Source organism: Anabas testudineus, chromosome 21 (genome assembly GCF_900324465.2).
Source record: "Anabas testudineus chromosome 21, fAnaTes1.2, whole genome shotgun sequence".
Classification (NCBI taxonomy): Eukaryota; Metazoa; Chordata; class Actinopteri; order Anabantiformes; family Anabantidae; genus Anabas; species Anabas testudineus.
Window position 1 is genome coordinate 3,124,525 of NC_046629.1, and position 14,247 is coordinate 3,138,771.

At 40.6% G+C, this 14,247-nt stretch overlaps 1 protein-coding gene across 1 annotated transcript in view; it reads left to right on the forward strand.

Annotated features, from left to right (window-relative positions):
- Window positions 1–14,247, forward strand: part of kcnh3 (potassium voltage-gated channel, subfamily H (eag-related), member 3) — a 95,078-nt gene that overhangs the window by 63,993 nt on the left and 16,838 nt on the right. Inside the window, exons 3-8 of the mRNA XM_026375710.1 lie at window positions 1,669–1,803; window positions 3,987–4,126; window positions 4,927–5,185; window positions 6,349–6,506; window positions 7,014–7,215; window positions 12,619–12,984. Coding sequence (XP_026231495.1) covers window positions 1,669–1,803; window positions 3,987–4,126; window positions 4,927–5,185; window positions 6,349–6,506; window positions 7,014–7,215; window positions 12,619–12,984 — 1,260 coding nt within the window. The remainder of the gene's footprint in view (window positions 1–1,668; window positions 1,804–3,986; window positions 4,127–4,926; window positions 5,186–6,348; window positions 6,507–7,013; window positions 7,216–12,618; window positions 12,985–14,247) is intronic.

Genomic DNA, 14,247 nt, shown 5'->3' on the forward strand with positions numbered 1-14,247 from the left:
TCTCCTTCCTTAAAAAGAAATGTTCACTGTGCTCCTTGGTAATGTACCTCATTATAACACTTTAACCATGGAGAAATACAAGATCTGTCTCTAACAGAGGTGTAGATGATCTGTAAAACTCTAAAGCCTCACCAGAGAGACGCAGGCACTTGCCCAGGCTCTCTCGTTTGGCTGAATATCTCATAGCCTCGCCGCTGCAGTGATTGAAGCCTGCTTTCATACACTCTGGCTGTGTTTTACACACGGCAGAGACGCAGGCAGAGACGTGAGGTAAAGATACTGTGTGAGGTGAAGAAGAGTAAAAATCCATCTTAGAGTCATAACTCAGTGAAATCTGAACACACAGACATGAACATCGGTTGATATCATTCTGTCTAATGTCTGTTGAGAATAAACATCAATTTATCTGTTTAGAAATCACATTTAGAAATAACTTTTCTACAGAAGACTCCTTTAATAACTGTGTAAGTACTATAAATGATACTTCACCAGAGTAAACACCTGTTATAACCATCAGAGATAATGCAGTACAGAAATCATAAATCAACCTTTATCCTCATGCTCGGAGCCGCAGAACAGAAGACGGAACAAGCTGTTTCAGCTGCTTTTGTTTACCGTCGTGTTCTAGTCACACAAGGACAAATCCAGCCTCAATATGTCTAATGTTTTTATTGAGGCAATCCATCCACTTGTTTAAATGCATTATTTACATGCATGATCCCATGTTGGGAATTAGTTACAGTAAACAGTATGTAGTGTACCGAGTGCAGCTCATCTGAGATCACAGGTGAGTAACGAGAAACCACAACAGCTTGTTTTAGCCTGATTTCATCCATTTATGAAGCAGCCAGAGGACGGGACAGCTCCTGTTTCATCAAACACACACACTGCAGTTTATGTTGAATCCATCTCACTTACGTTGTCCACATTCACTAGTGCATCAAATGTATGTGTGGCTGAAAATAGCCTCCAAGAAATGCAAACATTAACCTTCAGTGATGAAGCTGTCGATCGTCTGCGGTGAGCTGCCAGGACAACGTGACATCTCTGCTGAATCCTGCAGTTACAGTTTGAATCTTCATCCTGTTCATCTTCAGCGTCTTCTAGACACTTCAGAGTGATAACACAACAAACACAGATGGTTTAAATCATGTATGTTCACACGTGATCAGAGCCCAAAAGCTTCTTTGGCAAATTGATCCGAAGATTCTCATATAGCGAAGCTGCGTGTGTGTTTTCTGTGGTATTCTCGTTCTCAGTTGAAGAATGGCTTTGTGCAGCTTTTAAATGAATCTCTACTTCTTCCAGTCTCCCACACTGCACTTGCTCACTTGGGAATGTATGAAATATGAGGGTATAGATGGAACAAAAGCAGCGTTTGTATGCAGGCTGAAGGAGCACTAGGTAAACAGTCTCATTATGGCTGCAGGCACACGATGCCTCCGAACCTCATGAATGTTTGGTCTCGTGCAGAAGTTCAGAGTCGGATCGATGATGATAGGGGACTAAATATTTTATTAACGAACCACTACACACTGCACTTTATCTTTGGATGAACAGGAAACAAAGAGTTTGTCCTAAGCAAGTTATCTTGATGATATTACAACATTATATTTTACATGTGGGTCGATGAGCTGGACTGACTGTTTGCCTTTGTGCTCTCCCCAGGCACAAAGTTCTGGTGTCTTCTGGACATTGTTCCCATTAAAAATGAAAAGGGTGAAGTGGTTCTGTTCCTCGTGTCCCACAAAGACATCACAGACAAGAAGAAGGACCAGGATCCAGAGCAAGGACCTGACACAGGTGGGTTCACATTAAATATCACCTGCTGACACCACCAAACTACAGCACGTAGATTAAATAGCAGGAGCCTATAGAACACTGATCAGTACACTGCAGACAATTAGAGTTAAGGAAAGAGTTTTATCTTTGGTGGTCTAAAAACATAAAACTGTGAACTGTGTGTACCTGAAGACATACGCCCTCAAAATAAAACACTGAAATAAAAAAACTCTTCAGATTTTAACTTGCTGAACCTTCAAATAACACTTTGCAAAGACGCTGCAGCTGCAGTGTGCACATCTTTGTGGGTTACATCTGTCTCTGAAGGAAATGTCTCAAATGTCCGTGTGGTGCGTTCAAAATCTCTGCTGAATATTTACTAGTCCTGCAGAAACAGGTATTACTGATGTTCACATCTCATCGTGAAGGTCCACACCACCGCGTGCTGCGAGTTTGCTTTAAAGAGAGAACGAGTAATCACGACTCCTAAGATGAAGTGGAGTGTTTAAATTTTTAGTTTTTGTAGATTAGCTTTTAGAGCTGCTGTCTCTAGTGCTTCCTGGTGGGACAGAGCACCTGCTTGAAATCACTTACCCAATTTTCCCCCACTTGCCCAGGCTCTCTCGTTTGGCTGAATATCTCATAGCCTCGCCGCTGCAGTGATTGAAGCCTGCTTTCATACACTCTGGCTGTGTTTTACACACGGCATGAGTTATTAGATTTTAAATTCAACCTATCAAATCTAGAGTGCAGTGCACACCACAGGGGACAGAGGACAAACAACAAAATAGGCAGAAAGCAAAGGCGAGAGCGACAAACAAGATTTAAATGGTTTCTATTTTCTGATCCATCACTGCGACATGACTGTAACCGTTCATGGAACATGCAGATTTCTGTTAATGAAGCACAACTTGGATGAATGAAGGAAGGGAAAGTGGAAATAAAGGAAAGGGAACATCAGTTGAAACAAAGGATCAGATTTACCTGCTTCCACTCTGCTGGCTGCTTTTCAAAAACACAGTGAGATGGAAGGAGAGTCAGAGCGACGGGGAACGTGGAGATTTGACTGATCTATTGTTCTCAATAGAACTTTTACTTTTAAATTCACTTAGCAGTTTCTTACAATGTATTGTAAAAAATGCATGTTGAGCAATGGAAGAGAGAAGTGTGAGTAGATACACATTTGGTTGAAGTCACCAGGATAAAATCTAAGAACTGGAGCTGACCTACGTCGACCAGCTGTTGCTTCGCTTTCGTCTGGTCCCACTAAGAAATAACTCTCTATACTAGCAGGTGGTGGTGGTCTGTATTCATCACTTGAAAGGGGACAAGACCAAACACTGCACACACACAAACTGTAAACAGCAGTGTTAGCTATTTACTATTTTCACAGTTTATAGCTACTTATAATCAAGAGTATGTCTGATAAGAAGCTGTAAAAGGTGCTGGGGTCTTATTTTCTGCAGTGAATCACTCTCTCACCAGCTGGTCCCCCTCACATTCAACATGCTGCATTGGCTGCTTTAGCGCTGAGATAATCTTAGGATGTGTGGTGTAGATGGTTCTCTGAGGGGTTCAATCCACAGCATCTCTACTGGTGAAGGTCTCTGACTGGACCAAAGATACTGACAACATGTTAAAACAACTTTAAACATAACTGCAAGTAAATTCATGTTCTGGGAATAATCCTGCACAGAGATTCAGGCAGCCACACATACATAAAAGGTTTGAACTCTATTCCTAGATATTATGAACAAATCAAATTTACTGGCTGAAAATGAAAATGATTTGGTTACAGGGGTGGGGATTCACCAGGCATGACATCATATTATGGACAGACAGAGGAACAATCATAATAGGAAATGTGAAGTGGAAATGGAGAGAGAGAGGAAAGGTTTTCTGCCTCGGCGAGGGTGTAATAACTCCCTTCATGAGCCTCAACTTAACTTTCTTATCAAGATTCAATAAATGACAAAAACAGTTAAATAAATAGAGTGATGGGAGAAAATCAATAAAGAGCCACAAAACACGGAAGATCCTGTCAAATATTTACACAAAAACACGAATGAGTTGTGATCTAAAGTGTAGAGAATTCACGAACACATCCATCACCTCTAAAAAACATCACCTGAGCTGTGAGGGTGAGAAAGAACCCGGTGTTCTGGATCAGACTTCAGCTCAGCATCTTTCCGTGTCTTCCGCAGATGAGGAGACGGGTCTGGAGGTGCACCGGGTAACTCGCCCTCCGGGATTCAACGCCAACCGGCGCCGCAGCCGAGCCGTTCTCTATCACCTGTCAGGACACCTGCAGAAACAAGACAAGAGCAAGCTCAAGATCAACAACGTGAGTTCCCTCTGCCTCTAAATGACAGAAGCTGATGTGGTCAGTGGACAGGTTCATTAGACAGTGTTTAAACCTTCACTTCTGGAATGACAAGAGGTTTTTTTTGACAGGTGATCTGTTGTTTTGCAGACTAGCTCCAATTTGTGCCTCATTGAGAACTAATTTATTTTGCACTGATGATTATGTACAAGTCACAGAATAAGGAACTGAGTTTGTGAAGGATAAAAATAGCACAAACTTTAAAAACCCCACAGGTTGTTTGACAACAGATTCTTCAAAGACTCTTTTTATCCAGATGGAATTTAAAGTATTTCCTGCATCATGATAAGAAGAAGTTTGTTTAATTGTTTCCCAAGTTGCAAGAACAAAGAAAAACATATGGGATATCAAATATCTGTTGGATCTTTCAAAATCTGGCTTGTATGAAATGATCAGAAGCTACAACACCACAAGGACGTCAGTGGTCGTAATCAGGTAACTGCAGCAGCACTGCCTCATATCTGCATGTTCAGCACCGTGTGGGTCTGCTGCAGTACAGACAGATGGTCTGAAGGTCATCAGGACTTTCTACTGTAAATGTTGCTGAACAAACCTGCACATTTATGACATGTCCAGTCTCAAGTATTGTGATTAACTAATCAATATTTTTGTTTTTAATTTGCAAAACCAAGAATTTATCTGAAATTTTTTATATTAAAAGTGGAAGAAACCTTGGTTAAATAAATAAATTAAATAAATCATTGAGTGCACATAGAAGAGTTTTGTTGACACAGTATCTCTGTCGCTGTCGTCTGATCCAGAACATGTTCGGGGAGAAGCCTCCGATCCCGGAGTACAAGGTAGCAGCCATTCAGAAATCTCGCTTCATCCTCCTCCACTATGGCACCTTCAAGGCCGGCTGGGACTGGCTGATTCTGCTGGCGACCTTCTACGTGGCCGTCACCGTGCCCTATAACGTGTGCTTCACGGTGGTGGGAGGCCGGGACGAAGGCAGCAGCAGTGCCCCTCGAAGTCCGCCCAGCGTCAGCGACATCCTCGTAGAGATCCTGTTTATTTTAGGTGAGAGATGTTCAGTGCTAGGACTAACTTCAGTGACAAACACACCTGAGAACACGTTCATCAAGCTGAGGAGAACATCTTAAATAGTAAAAGATGAGAAAGATAAAGTTCAATATTTCCTCAAGTGTAGTGAAGTACAAGTTTAAGTAATTGTACTCGGTTACATTTCACAGCTGATGACTGTGAGCATCGTCTCTTTTCGTTGAATTAACCAATCAGAAACACAGCCTGGATCTTGAGGCTCATCAGTCATAATAAAAGTTTAGTTGAGGTTTTAATGATTCATGATCCGTGGTGGACGGATACGAGCCGTCCACAATAGATCATTACGTCTCATCTCAACTCATTTCCTAATAAACAACAGGCTTTTGTCCTCTGACTTGTACGAGTGTTCTTCAGTGGACGATTTGATTTGATGGAAAAGAGTGAGCACACGACCTACATCAATAAACTCGTCCAATGAAATTGTACGAGCCACTTTCAGTTAAAAGGCTGATTCCTGTCAGTCGATATCCTATCTGTTAGAACTAATGGGGCCAGACTGGGTATCAATACGTTCACTCAGTGAATGGTAGTGAATTAAAAAGCCTCTGAATCAGGCCTCTGATTATTGGTTTAATTGTGTTAATAAGCTTGTTTGATGAATTAAAAACATCCTAATGACTCCTGTTAAGATCTGAAAGGTGTTTTCAGTCATTGAACAGTGCACATACTCTCTTATTGACAGGACAGTAATATATTAGACCTGAAACCTGTTTGTGATGATCACAATGAAAAGATCTGACACCTCATTTTTCTGTTAAAAATAAATAAATAAATAAACACGAGCCAGAACGTTTGTTTGTGAAACGGAAATGAACAAAAATGAATTCTGTAGCTCTGTGGTCAGAAAATCAGTTTCACTGTAAAGTGTCAGATACTTGAACAGTAACACAGAAAGAAACTGTTCATAAATATGAATGAATCTGATGATTCAGGGTATTGATGTGAGCTTTTTGTCCAAAGAACAAATATTCAGGTTAAAAATCAAATGTTTTTTTTCTAGTTCCCATCACTCTACCTGTTTCCATAGCTGTGCCGTGATCATGTAACCTACCAGTGACACCTGCTCTGTCCTGCCACTTCCTGCTGTCAGCTTCTGCTGTTGTTGTCGTCCTCTGCAGACATTTTGCTGAACTTTCGAACTACTTTTGTGAGCACGTCGGGTCAGGTCGTGTACGACGCCCGCTCCATCTGCGTTCACTACGTCACCACCTGGCTCTTTGTCGATCTCATTGCCGCCCTGCCCTTTGACCTGCTCTATGCTTTCAACGTCAGCGTGGTGAGTCTCCTCTTTGTGTGTGTGTGTGTGTTGACGTTTGTTTGTTTGTGTGTCACCGACCAGCCCACGGAGCTCACCTCTTATTTTCCAGATAGAAAACTTAAACGTGGACACACACTCTGTCTCCTGTACTCATTTCCTACATGAACACACTGATGGCAACGAGCCAAACGTGTAGAATGTTAATGTATAGTGTCACAGGCTCCTGTGTGAATTTAGTGCATCAACATTTCATCTTAACTCCTGATCATCGTAGAAACAAATGGTGCAGATCCAATCTGGAGTTAGTGCACAAACTGCAGGTGTCAGAACACTGAAAGAGGACGAACTGTGGAGTAAATGACTTTACACGTCTGCTAAAAGAGTTCAGTGTTTGTGTCTTAGAGTTTGGAGTTTGATTTCATATAGAGAACAAGTCAAGGATCGATCTTGAAATGCTTTGTGTGTTTGTTTGTTTGTTTGTTTGTTTGTTTGTTTGTTTGTTTGTTTGTGTATCTGTGTGTGCAGTACTTCGGGGTCCATCTGTTGAAGACTGTTCGGCTGCTCCGGTTACTGCGGCTGCTGCAGAAGCTCGAGCGCTACTCCCAGTACAGCGCCGTGGTCCTGACTCTGCTCATGTCCATGTTCGCCCTGCTCGCCCACTGGATGGCCTGTGTCTGGTACTTCATCGGTCGCAGAGAAATCGAAAGTCCCGGTTCCTGGGATATTGGTTAGTTCAGGTTTTTTCTTTTCTTTTCGCCCACATACGGTGTCGAAACTGAAATGATACTTTCCATTTTAGAGAGGTAACAGGAGGACACAGCTCAGTATGTGTCTGAACTGGGTCTGCAGCGTAGAAAACAGCCTCATTTGCAGTTGATTGTTATGACTCAATAACATGCAGTGTGTGTTTTGTTTGTGACAGCTCAATCCTAGTGTATTTTTATCCAGACTTTTACTTGTAAATATAATATAATATATTATGTTACATTATATTTAAATAAACTCACCTTACAGCTAACCGACTGTAACTTCATATTTAACATAACATGCTATTAATCACTTTATGTAACTCTTCTCAGGAGAGAAAATAGATTTCCCAAAATGTCAAACTGTTCCTTTAAGTAAATAATTTGAACACAGACGTTCTGCAGAGACGTCAGTAGATGAAGCTGCTTAAAAAAACTTGTTGCCATGTTATCAAGGCCAAATTAAATGTTCCTGTCAGGTATTTACAGTAGTCTGTGAACTGCATTAACTCGGATCTAAATTTAGTGTCTGTGGGTTGGACGTGATGGGAAAATCATTGGTGAAGCAACTTTATGGTCTATTTTCTCTGTGTGAAGAGCTTTTAGCTGTCACCATGAACGGACTGTAAATATCCTGCCGGCACCAGAAAGTAGAATTTGATTTGGGCCTAAATGAACAATTCTACAGGATCAAGGTTAGAAAAGATTTGTCTCGTCTCAGTTGTACTTTAAGCTTTGTCCTCAGGAAATCGTTTTATGGCTCCCAAGTGCAAAAGAAATGAGATATTATCTTACTGCAGCCCCACTTTGTTGTTTAGTGTGATTACTGTGGTAGATTATTACATCAAAATCTTGCCTTGTTCAGCTGGAACCATTTGTACATTCACCTCCCTGCTAGAAAGACAAGACCTACTGTAAGACACACACACACACACATACACACACACACATTTAGCCTCAGCAGAGTGATGTGAGTAATTTTGAATCCACATTCAAAGCACAGGAGCAGTTATGCAGAAAGACAGCCGACACTTGTCCCAATTTGCAACACAACTGATGCTTTTAATAAGACACAGCTTTGTTGATATTGCACAAGCATCTCTCAGAGGACAATCTGAAATCCTGCGGGCGACATAAAACCCTGGCATGCTATCTGATCAACTTGTACAGACATACAAACAGACAGGCGACTTCCCAGGGAGCAAACTGCTCTGACTGTGAACTGGGGCGAGGATCGACATCAGTCTTTGTCTGTCACTGTATTCTACCTTCAGATCACACAACACGCACACATGCATGTTGTTGAGTCATACAATCAACTCAAAATGAGGCTGTTTTCTACTCTACAGACTCAGTTCAGACACACATACTGAGCTGTGTCCTCCTGTTACCTCTCTGCCTTTTCTGTTTTCACTTTCCTCCTTCTCATTTTCCTCCACTCGCTGCCTCATCCGTCCTCTGCCTCACTCAGACCTCGCTGTCATTATCCTTCCCACAAACCACATCATGACAGTTAGACTGCAGCTAATTCACGTCAGCGGTCCCTCAGTTTAGACGGGGGACAGAGGACAACAAAGAGCATTCTGCAGTCTGACCTTACAGTGACACCAACTGTGATTCACAGTGGTCAGGTCTCAAATCAGCATGCACACAGGTTCAACTACTCTGTCAGTAAGTCAGTCGTCTAGTATTCGGGAGAAGTAAAGTTTCTGTCTGCAGGACTATCAATAATTCAGGGGCAGTGGAGCCACAGCCGTTGCCACAGTTTCTTGAACTGGACTGGAAATCAGAATGAAGTAACGGACACACATGCAGGTGGAAAACACGTCACACACACTCCGGGTTGATGGAGGATCTCGTCTTTAGAGGAGCAGGTCCACTGCTGAGTGTGATGCTCGAGACACCTGGAACTAAAAAGAACCACACATTACACTAACTGTTTGAAACCTACCACAGGGACATGAGGAAAAAAAAATCTACCCTTCAAAAAGTTTGGGGAGCACCACAGTAATACAGGCAGTTCTTCTTGTAGGCTTTAGAAATAGTTTGTCGTGGCATTTGTTGACCTTAAAAATACAGAATAGCAGCAGTTTATACTTGAAGCTCACACTGACTCCTGCAGTTAGTTGTGATATTTCATAGTCAGGAGAAGCCCCCTCTCGCTCCAGCTTGTGGTTTTGTTGTTCCAGAGATAAACCACAGTGACAATAGCAGTAAGTGTTATCAGCTGCGGAGCCAACTTGGCTTTTTGAACATCAAGTATGTGTACTTTCCTCTGTCGTAGCTGTCAGCAGACAGGTGGGAACACAGCAGATTGTGATAAGGCAAAATGCTTTCGTCTGAAAGCAATTTACCTCTCTCACTCGCTCGGGCTGGAGAATTGTTAAGGATTGTCCGTGGTGACTTCCCTCATCCATCTTTCTTTGTGTAAAAAGCGATGGGAGACTAAAATGTGTGGCAGTAAGTGTACATGCCGGCTCACACACTGATCCTCATCAAACAGGTGCAGCTGGAAGCTTCGTAGCGACGGCCGGGAAGCTGGTCAGCTGTTCGTCATAATAACATAACACTGAACTGCACAAGAAAGTTTTACTAGCACGGTGTTTGTCAGACTTTATCTAAACACAACCACGACATGTTGAAAGTCTTCAGCAGTGTTTTTAACTCAGTGGTTAATAATAAGAGTCTCATATTTCATTAATATAATAAAAACATATGGATAAAAGAACTTATAAATCATGTTTTAGTCTCTAGATGACTTATTCTGACTTTTTGGGGTGAAGAGATACCCTTTCAATTTTATTTTGGGTACACCTTCATCCAAATTGGGGTGTGGTTGTATTAATCAGGTGCTACGTGATATAATATATAATATAATCTAATCACACAGGAAAAAACAAGATTATGTGGAAAAGGGAGTAACAAATAAGATAAGATGAGCAATGTGTGTTTCTGTAAATACTGGAGACCTACAAGGTTCAGTCCTGAGAAACAAACTGAAGGTTGAATTACCTAATCAAATAGGTAGCCCATTAAACATTCAAGAGTTTAAACCACATGCATCTGTCGCATCTTCTGTATATTTATACACATTACTCATGGTATTACAATAGAAACATTTCAGCTATACACAGGAGTACTACATATTCTACACAAATTCAGGTCAGACATACCTAAAGATAAACCTAACACCTGTTTCCATTGGACCATATGTTGGCTGCTGTAAAGGTAAATGAGGGACTGGACCCTGAGTCTCAATGGAAACAGGCGTTCAGCACCACAGACAGCTCACATGCTCTAATACACGGAGGAGAAATCAGCACCGTGGACAGAGGCACTGAAACGCTTCCACCAAAGTGGTTCCAGGTCCTGAAGCTGGTTCAGAACAGTGTCTTGAGGACCGGGATTGGGGACCACTGATGTCACGGATAGGTTTAAGTCTGTCTTTAAACAACATTCAGGTGCTCATACAGTAGTTGTTGTTGTTGTTGACAGACTTAAACTGATCCTTTAGGATTTTTGACATAATTACCTAAAAAATTTAACCACAATTTTTTTATTACATTTAAAACAATTATTTAGAATTACTTTAACATTTGTTCACTATTAAGATAACATCTCACCTAATTACTGTAAACAATGATAACACCAAATGTTTTCATCAATATCATGTTTTATGACAGCTAACTGCTGTTTTTATGTATATGAATCACTGCATTAGTTAAACCAGTGTAGTTTGCATCCACCTATGACAACAGTTACTGTTCTACTTCAATAGATGTATGAGTTCATAGTCTCTGGTGCCTTTTTCTGCATGACTAAAGACATTTTTGTGACTTTGAAAGTACAGTATGTTACTGCATCCTTCACAGTAAGATACTGTGAAAATATAGATTCACAATTCTCCTGCTAATGGAAAATATAACATGTTTTTGTTTTTTGTTTTTTTGTTTTTGCTGTTTTTATGTTTTTAATTGCTTTATCCGCTTTTGCTTAGAGGTGTAATAAGACACATGTGAATATTCTTAATCCTAGTAGTTTATAGTTTATAGTTAATCTGTTACTTTGCAGATTGGTTGTGTTGATTTGATTCGCAGATTTTTAGCCTTTGTCTCGTCACTGACTCGACTAATTTAAATCTAAACTACATTGATACCATTAGGCTGAATCAGAAGATGGACAGGCACCGTACTTCATTGATGTGTGTCCACTGAGACTTTAGTGTGGTGCTACAGTAACATCAGGAAGTCTCTTTGCGTATTATGCAAGACAGAAAAACACCTTTGTACTTTTACATTTTGATCTACAGGAGTAGACGTGTGTGCAAAATAACGTCATAGGTCCACGTTTCCTCCTGGCAGATCTCAGGAGGTTAAGTTGTGCTAATGACAAAGTAATTAGCAGACTACTCAGGTGTTAAATCATCTAATGTTGTTGATTTATCTGCTTGACTGGGACTCTGCTCACAGCTACGTTACACTTCTGCTCATTTAAGCTGGAAGGCTGGTCTCACTGTCTGAGAACTCGAACAAACACAAGGTCAGCGCTGCCTGAAGCGTCTGATGCTGGAGATCAATGAATGGATGCATCCATATTGTTTTATTCATATTCTCTCTCTTGCAGTCTTTCTGATTCTGCTGCCAGCGTCTCTGCTGCACTGTTTCTCAATAATTCATCCTTTCTCCTGCACTTCTTATTTACAGAATTATTTTTTGGGGTGTCCATCTATCTGTCACAAAATGAAGCTCTGGCATATTCATTTTGTCTTGCAGTTCAGATTCAGCGACCTCTTTGTACTTTTGGAGTAACGGTCTCTGGGTCGATGGGAATACTTTCATTTGATTTGAGTCTAACATACCCTGTTACACAGAAGGATGCAGATGTCCCAGAGCCAAATACAGATATGTAGAACAAGAAAAGTCTGTGGTGTAAGTTTTTCAGTCCAGTGCAGATCCTGCAGGGGCCTAGAGTTATAGACACATGGGGGATGGAAGAGGTATTTAATAAGTAAAAGTAAAAATATCACAATGTAGAAATTTTAAAAAATCAGGAAATGTCAAGCACATATACTGTAGCTGTTGTAGATTCTGTGCATAGTGATAAAACCATATTTATGATTGAATTCAATGTAAATTAAGATTAACTAATAACTACAGCTACAACACTTTATTTTTTGTGGCCTGGGAATCAAAAGTTTGAACTTCACAGACAGAAATTTCACATCATGCACAATATAATTTGCATTTTACTATAGAACTGCTCAGTAATTAGTAAATGTTAATTTAATTTTATGTTCATGCTGCTTTTAGTACAATGTCCTTAATTTTAAGACGTCAAAATGTTATAAATGTAAATAATGTCCTGTCTTTCTGCCTCTCTCTCAGGTTGGCTCCATGAGCTGGCCAAGCGTCTGGGTACCCCCTACTTCCTGTCCCCCCTGACAACATTGGTCCCCTCCACAGTCAGCAGTGACCCGGCCAACAGCAGCCAGTGGACCACATCAGGGTCAGAGGTCGCAGGGCAGGCCTCTTGGAACTCCAGCCAGTATTACAGAAATGTGTCGGGGGGCGAGGCTGCGTCAGGAACAGGCACCGGGTCCGGGGTGCTGGGGGGCGGCCCGTCGATGCGTAGCAGCTACGTGACGTCACTGTACTTTGCGCTGAGCAGTCTGACCAGTGTGGGGTTTGGAAATGTGTCAGCAAACACCGACTCAGAAAAGATCTTCTCCATCTGCACCATGCTCATAGGCGGTAAGACGTGTGTGTGTGTTTCAGTTAATGCTCCTTGTTTGTGAAGTTTCCTCCTCGTCATGTGCATGTTAGTGTTTCCTCTCAGGGTGGGAAGCACGTCTTCTTTTCTCCGTTTTAAGTAATCAGCTCTTTATCTGGTGCCAGAGAAAACGCAGCACACAGCCCAGCACATTTAGTTCTTTGTCTCTCGCTTTGTGTCCACGAGTCAATATACAAATCCTGAGTTTTTGATAAAAACTGAATTTATTTCAGGTTTATTTAAGGTGAGTTCAGATGTTGTTTATTATAGAAAAATTTTACTTTGAACATGATGCAGCCTTGTTTTATAATTTACAAGTGGTGTGTTGCTCTGATTTTGAAAAATACTGAATGAAGAATTGAATTAATACCTTCTCTTCACTAAGACCTTCATCCTAGTCAATAAGTCCATTCGAAGACAGTAATTTATTAAACTTAAAGTACGTTCTGATGCATTTATAGGTACAATGGCCTTAAAACTTACATTAAAACATATAAAAAGTGAAAAACAAGAAAGTTCGACTAATGTTTGATAAAAGTGAAAACAAACAAACAAAATCACTTCTTGAAATAACCATGTTTTTCATTTGAAGCCAATATTTGATAACTTATGTACATCTGTTATTTTCTGTATCAGCCCAGGATCAGACAAACACATTTCTTCTATTAGATTAGTACAGATCAAAAAAAAAATAATGTATAAAGATATTTCACTCTATAAACTTTCTAATGGGGCAAATTAATAAGCACTGTTCACTGATTTCAACTGATGATTAAAATGTAAAAGTTAGAATAATGAAGGACAACAACAGAATCAATACACTAAGTCTGTTATCTAAACTCTCAAATAACAATAAAACACGACGGACGTTCAAACACAGGTGGTGACTTGTTGTTCTAAGCTCTCGTTGTGATTATGAACAGCCAAAAATTACCGACAGACATAGAATAATAACAGCGTGTGTTTAAAACACTGCAAACTCTTCTTAAATAAATGTGTTTAAGATTCATCTCCTGAAATGTCCATGACTCGGTGGTTATTATAAAGGGTTGTTTTTGTTTTACTTTTAATGAACTGAAGTAATATTTTGTCAACTGCTGGAATAATAGTCGAGCTTATTTACAGAGCACAGTTAAAAACAACAACAACAACAGTTGACCAAACCTCCCCAATAAAAGGCACAGTGGTGGAAATAAGGCACAAATGAAGACAGAAGGGAAAGTGATCAAATCCATGGTAATATC